We start from the raw sequence: 14066 nt of genomic DNA, 5'->3' as shown, positions 1-14066 counted from the left end.
TCTCGATACGCATCCCCACTTTTGCAAGAATGTCTCCAGCGCCGCTCCTTTCCATATGCCCTGCAACACGTTTTCTTTTTTCCCTTTTTTCTGGTCTGCTTAAATCTATGCAGAGTAAAACCCAACTGAATGCAATAGAAATTGAACCAAAACTATCAATTTCACCCTGATTCAGATTAGGCCAAGGATTTAGAGGCTGTTCACTTCTGTTTCTTGGGAAATGCCATTTTAAAGATGGACTTTTCACGCCTGCCATCTCTGTTTGCAGTAAAGTGCCGTTTGAAGAGAGAGTGTTCACCGTCCTGAAATGGCTGCAGCTGCCAGACGACCAGAGGTTCGTTGCTCCACATCTGTCTCCAGTGATCTCTGAGCTATACAAGTTAAAATGCGGCTGATAGGAGAAATCACAGGGCTCAACGCTGTTTGCATTTGTCTTCCTGTTTCAAACCCAAATCTGAATTTTAAACCGTGATCCTTAACTGCAGGCCAGATTTCTACACGCTGTATCTGGAGGAGCCGGATAAGTCTGGACACAACTTTGGTCCCGTCAGTGGAGGGGTAAGATCACATGCCCTTTCATTTAACAAGATAACAATGGATGAATGAAGTAAAGGAGGAGGGCAGGGGAAGGAAATGAATGAATGAGGTATTCTTTCTCTGTAATTTTAATTTCCTCCTCTCTTTTATCTTTTAAGCTTCTTGGGATCCTCTTTGATTCTCTGTGCTTTATAATTCCCTTGTATAATATTTGCCATCGTACACCACAGCTACAGGGCACAGCCACAAAAAAACTCCCCGCAACTCATCATATTACTATCACTGAGTCATTAGTGTTGCTAATGGCAGCCATTAATGTGAATCATCAGAGGTAAGGCCTGCTATCTCCTGATTACCAAAGTCTGAAGTCCTTTAATGGGTTGTTGGAGAATCAGCTCCATAAATCTTGAGAGATTTCGTTAATAAAATAATTAAAATCACATCAGCAGGTTCAGAAATGACGTGCACGAATAACTGGGATTGCAAAAGAACAAAGCGCGGCCAGAGTTCGCTGTGATGTCAAGGCTGCAGGCGGGAACGTGTTTGTGTCCAGTTCCATGTGCCGGGCCAAGAATGAAGGTCAAGTTCAGGTTCAAGTTCAGGTTTGAGTTTCTTTACAGCCCGAAGGCACAGTTTACAGTTTCAAAGCGCTGAGGACATCCCCTGTCTTAATCTTCGTAGCAGGCAAGGAGAAATGCCCCAGAAAACCACAGATGGGATAAGGAAAAAGAGAAGAGAAATCTTGAGAAGGACCACAGAAAGAGGAGAGACAAACCTGAAATAGGCACCAAGACACAGTGTGCAAAGAGTCAAGACCAATACTGCAGAATGAATCCACAGATGGACAGTCTGTGCAGGCAAAAAAAAAAAAAAGGAAAAACAGAAGGAAAGTTTGATCCAAAAGGGGTGCATTTTCACTCAAATCACTTTTTCTGGTTACAATAAAATGTGAAAAAGCACCTGAAAGCTCATGCTCAGTGAGCAGCGTTAGGTAGATAGATAAATAGATTTTTGTTTATGAGTGATCAGACACTAAAATCCAAGGGACAACGCACAGAAGAGAAAACTCTTATTTCCAACACCGCTCCCAAGACCATGCCGGAACATGCTGCAGAGTCATGTGCTCTTGTAATCACATTACTTTCTTTCTGTAACAGAGTAAAGTAAGACATCACTGCTACAAGAGTCCTCTTTATCAGTATAATGTTTTATAACTTTCTTAGTGTGATGTTATCAGTTTCTGTGGAAAGATTCCCCTCACCTCATGCTGCCCTCAAGTCCTGTTGGAAACAGGACGGCCCATGAACGAGTCAATAGAGAGTCTGAATTTAACGCTGCAGGCTCTTGTAATTTTGATTTAATGTGTAACGACTGCTGCTGCCAATGCTCTGAAGTATTTACTACCCCAAGTAATCGGCACAATGTTTTAGTGTGCTAAAAAAGGTGTTTCAACAAACTGCTTTTGTTAGGCACCGGGGCCCGATCCAGGCGTTTTTCAGTCATCAGGAATAGATTACGTTAGCTGTTGTAACATGCAGTGCCACAATCTATCCCTTTCAACGATGTGCAGCCGATAACGCGGCGAGGTCGGTGACGGGCCATGGCGGCACTGACCAGCTTTCTGCACCGATTGGACGAGAGGGGCGTGTCCTGTGACAATGCTGTTTCTGAAAAGGGACGTGGCTTACCACATCCACGCAACATCCTGAAATCCAGCAGCGAAGATGTGATTAACTTTAGCCCAGTCGGCCTCAAGGGGGCGTGGCAGGTGATGGTGTTCAGCACAACAGGGGCAGCACTTTCCAAACACGTCCATGTAACAACACAAAACGCCGCGGAGAGGCGGCACTGCCCTGCTTTCCTCGCTGATTGGCTCAGAATGGAAAGAGATGTAGCTGCCAACAGTGTTTATGTAACCTCGTAAAAACACACACACTGATTACACACTGATTAACTGAAAGGGATGTGGCCTATTTCAAAAACACGCACTAATGAGGATGTGGTTTAGCAGAAAAGGGGCCACAATAGAGACAACAGAGAATTGGGAGCTGCCCCAGCTTCATTTCCTGCATTTTGTACTGATTAGGACTGATTCTTTTTTGTCCCATTGTCCCTGAAGTAAATACTGGGACTATTTGTCACATTCTGACTCTAAACTGGTATTTTTTAACAAACGAACAAATCAGGAGAAAACTATGTTTGAGTGTTTGCTGCAGAGATGCTGCTGGGCCTCAGCAGCTCATACTAACACACAGCATTTTGAATAATTGATTTGTGTTTGTGATGTTCAATAAAGAACAGCAGAGGAAAGAGTCTTAATGTAGGCCGTTCCTCTTAATTGCTCAGTAAACTGAACTTGCCTTTCCTTTTCCTGGCTTTACTCACACAAATGCATTCATAGTGTGTTGGTGTGTTTTCTTCCAGTGAAGAACCTCCTGCAGACACCATGACGAGGTCATTCCTTCAGATTATATCTAGGAACACTCCACCTTGTTGTTATTATTCCCTGGAAATGTCTCGGCAGGGATGTTGACAAAAGGGCTTTACATACACACACACACACACACACACACACACACACACTTATTAGGAATCATAGTTCATTATTCTTCCAGCAAATTAGGCTGAAATGAATAAGCCATTTTCCTGCAACCACCCCCACCCCCCCACCCCCACCTTTTTTTTTTGGTAGTCTTACTTCATTATTTTCCCCTCAGTGCAATGCCAAGGTCACAGCTGGAAGCTAAGGCCCTCTTTGTGCTAAGCCACGCCCCCTCTTAACAGTGCCGTTGCCATTGGACACGCACCTTTGGGCTAATCAGTACGGGAAGTTTCCACCTTTAGCCCATGACCAATTTCTTTGGAAACTGCAGCCATGCTCGCGATAATCCCCGCCCTCTGCTCAAACATTTTGTCACCTCTTCATGTTGGCCCACAGCAAAACTGCACAATGGAGTTATATTAAAAACTGCAAATCCGTCAGGTCATTTCTGAGTCACCCTGTAGGAGCGCGATGTTTTACCAGGTGCCTCAGATTACAATTTATAGTCTTTGCATTAATGCATTAATCCTACAATAACATTTCATCAAGATACACAGAAATAAGAAATCGAGAATATGTGTAGCTACACTTTTTACGTACTCTCAGTGTCTTAGTTTCTGTGTATATTGTAGTAATATTATGGTCGGATTAATGCATATATTTTCTTCTCTTTTTAGAGTATTTGAGCATCTGCAGCTGACCCAGTTTCCCCTCCGGGATCAATTAAGTATTTCTGATTGATGTGGATAAAGTTATCACACCTGCACACTGACCGCAGTACAGCTCACCACTACATTTCCTGCTGTTGGCTGTTGTTTGCAGTCTGATGCTGAGCGACTGATTCATTTGTTCACTGATTTAACCGATGCTGACCCTCGATTGTCGCAGCTTGAACAAGTTGGTCGTAAAAATTGGGGGCTCGTCCGGGACCTCTCACACCCAAAGCAGGAATGACAGCCCTTGCCCAAAAGTGTAGACATGTGCAGTGTCTGTGGCGGCGGCAGTGTGTGTGTGTGTCTGTGAGTGTCAGTCAGGTACTGGCTGCCGTACTGTTAATGCAGCTAAAAAGCCTCCTTATGCCTTTAAGCTTGTGGCTGGACGAGTGTGTGTGGCTGAACGAGTGTGTGTGTGTGTGTGTGTGTGTGTGTGTGTTTAAACACTCCTGAGCCACAGACAGGATGAGAGGGGTCGTCCAGCTTCCCTGTCATTTCTTTTCTCCGTCACTGCGTTCACACTGAGGTTGTTATGCCTTTTTGCATTATTTTTTTTAATTTTTATATCATTTTACTTGTGTATCTGTCCGTGCAGGTAAAATAGAGTCATATAGAATTGAAATGATGATAAATTATTGGATTAAAATATTAATTTAACCAACACCAACCCCTGATTGTTGTGGCCTGAACGGGCTGATCATAAAAATTGGGGGCTCGTCAGGGATTTAAACCCGGGACCTTTTGCTGCCATAGCCAGAATCATTCCTTTAGTCCAGCATCCTAGATTCCTGTCAAAACACTTACAGTATCTGTGTATACATGTGCAATATCAGTGTGTGGTAGCAGTTTAGGTGTGTGGTATGTGTCTGTGAGTCAGTGGAGGAAGGAGGTGCTGGGTGCCTTGAGGCTTGTGGCTGGATGAGTGTGTGTGTGTGTGTGTGTGTGTGTGTGTGTGTGTGTGAAGCTTCCTCTTCTCCTCACTGCCTCCACACCAAGGTTATTATAGTTGTACATTTTTCATTCATTTTTTTCATTTTTAGTATGTTTTGACCCTTTTTTTCCAATTACAGTTAGTTTTAATTTATTTATTTTTTTAAGTATATTTGCTCATTTAGTTTAGTTTGCATTTTTTTTTAAATGCTTAGTATTGGTTTAGTTTTTATTTGTCTCAGTGTTAGTTTTAGTGTTTTTTGTAATATGAAGTATTTGCCAGGGGCAAGACTCAAAAAGGTCTTGTTTTTGCGACTGCACCAACAGACAGATGTTATTCATCTGCTGCATAAAACAGACATAACTAAAAAAAAAAAAAAAAAAAAAACCTAGAAAGTAGATTTCATCATGTGCACCCAAATTACTGGGCTTAAGTATGAATTATGGAGCCAATTTAAACTTCAGTAATTGTGTTGTTTAATTTGAAAACATATTTAGTTGCATTTCTAGTTACTGCCAAAAATAGTGAATTTCTTTGAACTGCTAGATGATCACATCTGCTTGCCGGGAAAATGATGTCAGCCACCTGGTTTCACTGGACAGATTTCACATCCTGGGATGATCTCCAAGCTGTTCCACCCCGATAAGACCAAACCTCTGGAGGAGACACTGACTAGGTGTGACTGTTTAAACCCGAAGAAGCTCAATGTACAGCTTGACAAGAAATATTAGTCACTGCAGCCTCACTACACACAGAAAAATAAAGGTGCTAACTGGAACCAAAAGTGATACCATAGAGGACCAATGTAGTTCCACAAAGAACCTGTTAGTAAAAGGTTGTTTAAAGAACCCCTAAAGGTGCCTCACAGAACCATCAAAAATGACTCCTTCTTTAAAGAGCTTTAGTAAAAATAGGTTCTTTATAGAATAATTCTTAAGAAAGTTCTCTGCAGACCCAGCAGTTTCAGTAACGAGTGTTTTTTAAAAAATGGTTCTTCAGTATAAAAGTCTGTCTGAGTGTTTTAAATCAGCTGACTGTGTGCAGGTTGAAAACCAGCATGAACATGTTGTTGGCCGGTTCTCCACGTTCCTTGTTCCTTCACTGGGTTCCAGACGAGCTATTAAAAATGTCAGCTGTGACACTGTGGCATTTCTCCCTGTTTTCTGATGGTTTATAGAGCGAGACATTAATCCATTCACTGAGGAAATAATCTGCACATTAATCCACAAGGAAAAGAATTGTTAGCTGCTGCCGCCACCAAATAACTCCAATAAACATGAAGAACCTTTAAGACTTTAAAGAACCACAGAAAGTGTGTGAGGAACCAGCCCCTAAATAATCAGAATCAGAAACATTTCTGATTCCCCACATCCCAGAGGGGATGAGGGGTTCTTCAATTGGTGATGGTTCTGCGTAGAACCAGAGAGCATTTTGAAGAACCATTTAAGAACCAGTGTTTTTCTGAGAGTGCAAAAACATCAGCATCAGTACCAGCCTTAAAAAAACCCCACAAACAGAAGTGTTTACAGCCTCTGTGTGTGTGTGTGTGTGTGTGTGTGTGTGTGTGTGTGTGTGTGTGTGTGTGTCTGTGTGTGTGTGTGTGTGTGTGTGTGTGTGTGAGAGAGAGAGAGAGAGAGAGTGTGTGTGGGCGCTGCTGCGAGCAGGGAGGGGCCGGCCCGGTGTTTACAGCCTCGTTATAATTTTCTGAGGTGGGACGCCGGCCTGGTCGAGCCGTTTCTCTTGAAAACAGGAAGCATGAAGCAGCGGAGAAGGTCTGGTCCTTCAGCCAGGCAGAGGCAGCAGGACCGCGCCCTTCAGCTCACACGGCAGGGACGGTGGTGTTCAAAGTGTGGCCCTGGGGGTACCTGAGGGTTCTTGTGAAACCTGTGTTCACATGACCCTCCTTACACAGCGCTGCATCCTGGAAAATGAGCTAAATTCCTTGAGGGTCTTTGAGGGCGTTCTTAGCAAAATGAGACGTAATTTAAAAGCTTTTGAGAGAAGGAAATGTGATGTCGATCCAGCATCACTGAGCTGATGTTTAAATAAATAACTTTAATTATCATAAATATAGTATTCTTGCAAAAAAAAAAAAAAAAAATGTGGAATTTTCTTGCAAATTTTCTTCATTTTTTGCCAATATTCTAATAATTTTTAGGGAATTTTCACTAATTTTAATCATTTCTTTAGGTAATTTTCTTGTAGAATTTCTTAATTTTTTGCTAATATTATTGTTATGTTTTAGGTAATTTTCTTGTACTTTTTTCTTCATTTTTTCTCAAATTTTAGTCATTTTTTTTAGGGAATTTCCTTGGAACTTCTTAAATTTTTTGCTAATATTCTGGTCATTTTTTTAGGTAATTTTCTTGGAACTTTTTCTTAATTTTTTTTGGTAATTTTCTTTGGACAGGTTGGTTTTGTTACAGATTTTTTTATTTTTATTATTTTTTTTTTATTATTTGTTTATTGAAATCACATTGAATTTGCTAAGGATTCAAAGGGTTGATACAAGCAAAATAACTTTTCCTATCAGGGTCTTCAATGCAAAATCACTTCAGATGGGGCTCCATGGTTCACTGAATGTCAAAAGATGAAGAAAAAAAATAAAACATGGCGGTGACAGGTCACTTTTTAAGAAAGAACGTGATGTTTTCCGTCATTGGAAACAGACTTGTATTTATCACTCATGAAAGTGATGCGACCTTTGCTAAATATCTCCCAGCTGAGAGTGAATTGGTTTCAGCTGCAAGCTTGAAGGCTGGAAATAGGGAAAAACACTTAACTAGTTTGGTTTCCGTGCGAAGGAGTGATTCAGGTGATAAATTACAGCAGTTTTGCAGGCTAAAAGGCTAAATGGTTTCCAGCAGGCTGTGCAGTGGGAAATTAGACAGCATGGATCTGAAGTCACACATCCAGCCATTAATGATCACCTGAATTCACCTCCGACTGGAAAACTACACATGTACACACTGCACTGAAGGGGTCAAAGGTCAGGGGCCCAAATCCATTTCTTGTCAGATCCAGATTTTTTGCAGTTTGTTTTTAGAAAGTCTGGCCAGCCAAAACCACATGAAAATCAGATTTCCCACATGGGATCCAAGCTGCATCTGGACATGGTTTGAAATGCAATTACAATCAGATTCCTACAGATGTGCATCAGTCTTTGACTGATTGTGTGTCACGTTGCAAGTGATTTTGGTGTCACTTGCAAAGTGGCACACAATGACGTCAAATCCAGAGGGATGGAAGAGCATCAGAGGGGCTGAGCAGAGTCCATGCTGCTGCTGGCTCTTTGACCGGAAGCTTCTGGACAGAGCAGTGTCATCAGCATACGTAGTTACTCACGCCCACATCATTACCATAGCGACCTGTGCAGACATGTTGGCAATGCCTGGACACACCAGTCTGATCTGATTTGACCTGATTTGAGGAACAAATTTGACTCGCCTGCAGTTTGAGACTCTGGGCCGGCAGCTAACAAAGCTGTAAGGAAAGTCTGCAACCATGGTAACATCCAGAGATTTAATATCACACAGGTGGAGCTGAGATGATCCACTTCCAGCTCGTCTGACATGTAAACTGATTACAAGTAATGCTTGCAGTGTCATGTGTTGTCGTAGCAGCAGTGAAACGCCTCCATTTTCTCCTCCTTTTTAATTGGCGTTGGCTTCCAGCTTCAGCCACCCTGTCGGATTTCGCTTCTTTCATTTTTATTTGTTTGTTTTTTTGTTTTTTTTGGAGTATGGGGCAAAATTTCCACATAGTGAAAAGTTCATTTCAGGGGAAAACTCCTCAAACATCTAACAGATGTAGTTTGTTAATAGTGGTGTTTTTTTTGTTGTTTTTTTTACATGTCAACAAACCAACCACCTGTTCACTGCTCAGTGTTTTTATTTTGCAGAAGAATAATTGACCATGAAGCACCAGATAATCTGTAATTTGGTTCCTGTGGCAAGAGTACTGGCCAGCTAATGAGTGTGTGTGTGTGTGTGTGTGTGTGCTTCCTGTTTTCTGCAGGTAATTGAAGCCCTCCAGGGTGTGGATAATGTCATAGGACAGCTGATGAATGGCGTCAAACAGATCGGCCTGCACCGGTGCCTCAACATCATCATCGTGGCTGACCACGGTAATGCAACACACACACACACACACACACACACACACACACACACATTTGCCTGGCCTGAAAACATTTGTAATTTTGTTAGAATTGGAATACTTGGAGTCCATAAGTTTCCTAAACGTATGCAACAAGTTGGCCGCTGTTTTGTATTTATTCAATTTTTTTGTTTTGCATTTTCCCCCCGTTTGTTTTTCCCTGTAGCACCAAGAGATTTGCATCAAACGCTCGTGTCCTCCAAATATCGAATAGTTGCTTGATTGTTGAAGCATGGACTCCATTAAGGGTACCGCTGTTCATTGTTGATTAATCTAAATCCAAAGTCTGATGGGAAGTGATCAGAGTCCAATGTGATATCATCAAATGTCTTACAGGCTGACCAGTATTGAAAATAAAAGCGTAAAAAAATATTAATTTTATAAAGAAAAAGAAGACAATCTTAATGAAGCTGGATTAAGACAATGTTTTCTGTTTTTACTGGTGAAATGACTAAAACAATCAATCTGTTACTGGAATAATAGTATACTTTATTTCCTGTCCATCAACTGATTGATTAATTAATTATTAATTAATTAATTAAAAGTCTATGGAGTCTATCCATAGTGAGCATGAAGCACCACTAGCCATAATTTAGCAAAAAAAAATAAAAATAAAAATCACTGCTTACTTCCGTTTAGTATGTGGTGGTAACCAGTAGGGGTGTAACAATACATCGATCTAGATTGATACATCGATTCAATGATTATCGATTATTGATTCAATGATTAATGATGTAAAAGCACTGATGCGAAGCGCAAACATCGATGTATATCGTCATCCTTAAAATAGGTCTTTATTTTGAAATTCCCCTGGCACGTCTGTGTCACCATTTCCATTCACGCGCACGTCCGCACAGGTCCTTTTCAAACAACGCTAGCCAAGGGCTGCAGTGCATGAAGCATGCTATGGCTAGCAGCCAAGAAAAAGACAACGAGGACATTCACTACCCTCTTGGGCATAAAGTTAAGAGATATGGAATTGTCTACACTTTATTGGTTCAAACCTGTTCATGAACTGGAATTTCTTTGGTTAAGAAAATGTATATCCCAAATTGTAGTGGATATCTATGATGCAGGAAGACTGTACTGCATTCATATTTTCAACTGTTTTCTTTATGATTTATGTTCATAATTGAAAGGTAATTAATGGCACTTAAAGTTAACTTGAAAAGCCTTATAATGTGGCACTTAATTCACTCTAGTTTTTTATTTTAGTTTTTATATATAAAAAAAAGAGTAGACTGTTTTTCATTCAATTGTCTGATGTCTGGAAGAGCTCAGAAATAAAATTATTAAAACATATTTTAGTTGCTTTTTGTGTGTTGATATAAATGTAACTGATTTTGTTAAATCGGCACATTATATCATCTCATATCGATCGCAGGCCCCTAAATCATATTGAATCGAATCGTATTGTGGCAAACTTTGTGATATCAGCAAATATCGTATCGTTCTCCAAAGAATCGATATTGTATTGTATCGTGATAGAACTGGTGATTTACACCCGTAGTAACCAGTTATATAACTTTTGATTATTTACATGCTGCCAGTCTTGTAGCTGCATGTAATCTACTACTTTTCACCTTGAGACACAGGGGTTGATTTTATGGACTGATCATGTAAATGAGCGCAACTGCAGTTTATTTTTAATGCGCTGCTGCTAATATCTGCAGTTGAATATCTGCAGCCTGCTTGACGAGCATCATAAGCTCTGAAAAAGATGGAAGATCTCTGTTTGCAAGACAAGCTTCTGTTCCTGTTCGTAACACAACTACCCACCTTTAGTCTTGATGCCGGCATGGTGAGATGGGGAATGGACTTCTTTACATGTCGGCCCCAGGCAGCCAGGGATAATATATCTAGAATATGTGGTATACAGCAGTGGCTCCCACCCCAGTCCTCAAGGCCCACACCTGACCTAATTAAGGCCCATGCACTTTCATGCACTCCCAGTTCACGTAGATCTCTTTCAACCAATCAGCATGAAGCCCTTAAATGGATCAGATGTGAGAGAGTAGAGCTGAAACAAAAATCTGCAGGGCGGGGGGGCCCTTTCAGACTGGGTTGGGAGCCACTGGTATATCGTGTGTGTGTGTATATATTATATACAAATGACAGCAGGGGTAACGACGATGGCGGGTATCTCCTCAAGTTTGCAGATGATACTGTCCTAATCAGTCAGCTCCAGGACGGATGGGTCGATCATGAAAGACTTTGTAGACTGGAGTGAAACCACCTCCTGAGGTTAAATGTTCACAAAACTAAGGACATGACCGGTGGATTCAGGAAAACCTCCAGCTCAACCTCTGCAGCCGTCCACACGGCCGAGCGCTACAACTAACCCGGGAGCAGTGATCGACAAGAACTTGAACCATGACTTCCACACATTCGCAGTCTGCAAAACGGACCTGCGGAAACATCACATTTTGCGCACCGAACATTTTAATGTGGACAAGACTCAATAAAAGATTTGTAAAAGTAGCCAGCAAAACAAGTAGCGCACAGCAGCTTCCTTTAAAAGCTATATCCTGTAAAGACAGGTTTTGCAGAAGGCACAGATGGTTCTGGTGAGCTCTGACTGCCCGCTCTTGGAGGAATTTGTTTTTCTCCCCTCCAGGTGGAAACACAGGCCTCCCAGAGTGAAATGCAATAGATTTTCCTTAATTCCAAGGGCAATAAATGCACCTAATTTGCACAAAATATTTACTATGGCAGCCATTCCAGGGGTTGTGACATTAAAAACAAACAGCCTCTGGTTGTTTGCTGTTTGTGTTCCATGTCTTTGCCCCCTGCTAGAAATCTAATTTCCTCTTGAGGTACAGTGAAGATGAACTGAGCTGAACAGGCTGCAGCTCGCAGGCCATTCCTCAGCCAGGAGATGGGAACTGTCCCGAGAACGGAGCCAACAGTGGTCATTTCATATGACGAAACTTTTTTTTCCCTCCACATTAGCACACCTCCAGTCCGCAGATAGCAGGAGAAAACAGATAACATTTCAGATTCAGATGACATTATAATCCCACACAAGGGAATTTGGGGTTTGTCGGGTAAAAGACACCATGAAATCCACAGTAAGAGAGCCCTGTTTCCTAAAAATGATCCTCTCATACAACCAAACTGCATTCTTGTGACCGGATGGATCAAACAGCGGATTATCACCCACGTGACCTGAGTTTGATTCCCGGTAGTGTTTTTTGTTTTTTGAAACCTTAACCTTAAATTACCTTTACTGTTTTTTTGTTTTTGTTTTTTTTTAATGGCTAAACCAAACTTTTCTCTAAACTTAGCCAAATAGTTTTAGTGGCTAAAGGGATGAAACTGCCTACAATAACCACCAGACATTATATGCAAGATATGTTGATTGGAAACATATTTATGATATGTCAGAGACAAATGTAAGTTGCAACAAAATACTTTTTTTCCTCTAAACGTAATTTAAGAAATGCAGTTTAGCTGTATGTGAATGTAGCTTTTAGGGGCAGGGTTGCAGTAAAAAACAACAGAACAACAGGTGCAGTTTCAGTCAATTTCCATTCCCCGCCTCACCAGATTTTGCAGTTCTACATCAAAACCTCCCTAAAATAAGCCTCCATCTGCATTTGGCCACATGCAGTTTTCAGACCTGCTGCTTTTCTTTAATTGTTCCTACTTGTCTTCCTCCATCGTTGATGAAAATATCTCCAACTAACAAAGCAGCCTCAGGGGTTTTAGGCCGGAACACAGTGACTGATAATGTAGAATATGTCCTGTTTTTGTATTGTTATTGTAATTTCAATGTGGTAAACATGTGGATTGCAGCTTTAAGATGCTAATAACAAATGTCAGAAATGTCAAGTAACACAGTAACAATGATATGTTTTTTTGTAGGCAGAATGAGTAGGATGTGTTATTGCATTTTTTTAAAACACAGAATTCAAAGTTGCCCCCTCTTCAATGGGGAGGCATGTAGAGTTCACAGTGTGTGTGTGTGTGTGTGAGTGTACGGTGTGAATGTCAGTGTGCCGTGTGCCTGCTGCAGGTATGGAGGACACCAGCTGCGACAGGAAGGAGGCGCTGCAGGACTTTGTGGGCAGTGTCCGGGACCTGTGGGTCACCGAGGGGACGTTCGGTCGGATCAGAGCCAAGAACAACGACACCGTGTGTGAGTGACCACGCTGAGGAAACAGTGGCGGCGTCCTGCCGCCGCCACTGAATCCAGAAAACACAACACGACTCAGAGTGACATGTACAGCCTGCAGGTGTGAAGGTCCTTACCTGAGCAGGATCTAAAATTACCCCGATCCCTCAGAAGAAACTGAGCAGGATGTGCAGATTGCAGTACACTACGAACGTTAATTATTAAAAATAATTACAAAAATTACAAAAGAAAACAACAGAAAACAACAGAAAATTAACAACAGAAAATTAGCTGAAACTAATTGTAAAAATTACAACAAAAAATGACCAATGATTAGCAAACAAATTAGTGAAATTAAATTACAATAAAATGACCATAAAACTACAAAATTATTAAATTTCAAAATACATTAAAAACTTTGAAATACCTCATATAATAACACATACTTTACAAAAAAATATATATTTATACTTTTTAAAGCATTTCAAAAAATGTATATATGTGTGTGTGTGTGTGTCTGTGTGTCTGTGTATCTTTCTCCCTCTCTCCCATAGAGATATATATGTAGAGAGATAGACATAGAACATGAATCAGATAGAGATATAGATCGATTTAGATATTACATACATAATCCATTATTATGCACAATACCCACAGAGTGTGTTTGTGCAGCGGTGGAAGTTTCTTCTCTCTACATTTTGAGAACAGCATCAGTGCATCAATAATAAATAATCAATAATCAAGAGTACATCAGAATCTCCCAAAGCCGGTTAAAGACCGTTTTGACCAGGATCCATGTTGAGGATTTCTTCCACCCCGTGATAATCCAGTTCTGGCCCGGATTATGAAACAGATGCATCATCATAATCCGGGCGACTGGCGTGATGGACGGCTGTTTGCTGTCGCTGCTCTTCACTCTGTTGTTTCCCTCTCCTCTCTCTGCAGTGGACTCGGCTGCGCTGGTGGCCAACATGAGCGTGAGTCGCCTCGGTGCCTCCATGTTGACGTTTTCACACTGAGGCTGCATGTTGGGAAAACTCTCTCTGAAACCCAGGCCTCCACTTTGAT

At 41.2% G+C, this 14066-nt stretch overlaps 1 protein-coding gene across 1 annotated transcript in view; it reads left to right on the top strand.

The window, feature by feature from the left end:
• Positions 1-14066, top strand: part of LOC115367668 (venom phosphodiesterase 1) — a 46335-nt gene that overhangs the window by 12839 nt on the left and 19430 nt on the right. The window contains exons 10-14 of the mRNA XM_030063519.1: positions 269-334; positions 486-558; positions 8741-8849; positions 12900-13022; positions 13944-13975. Of these exons, the coding sequence (XP_029919379.1) occupies positions 269-334; positions 486-558; positions 8741-8849; positions 12900-13022; positions 13944-13975 (403 nt within the window). The remainder of the gene's footprint in view (positions 1-268; positions 335-485; positions 559-8740; positions 8850-12899; positions 13023-13943; positions 13976-14066) is intronic.

This window comes from Myripristis murdjan, chromosome 11 (assembly GCF_902150065.1).
Source record: "Myripristis murdjan chromosome 11, fMyrMur1.1, whole genome shotgun sequence".
Classification (NCBI taxonomy): domain Eukaryota; kingdom Metazoa; phylum Chordata; class Actinopteri; order Holocentriformes; family Holocentridae; genus Myripristis; species Myripristis murdjan.
Note: the sequence above shows the minus strand (reverse complement) of the source record. Positions and strands in the feature narration are given on the sequence as shown.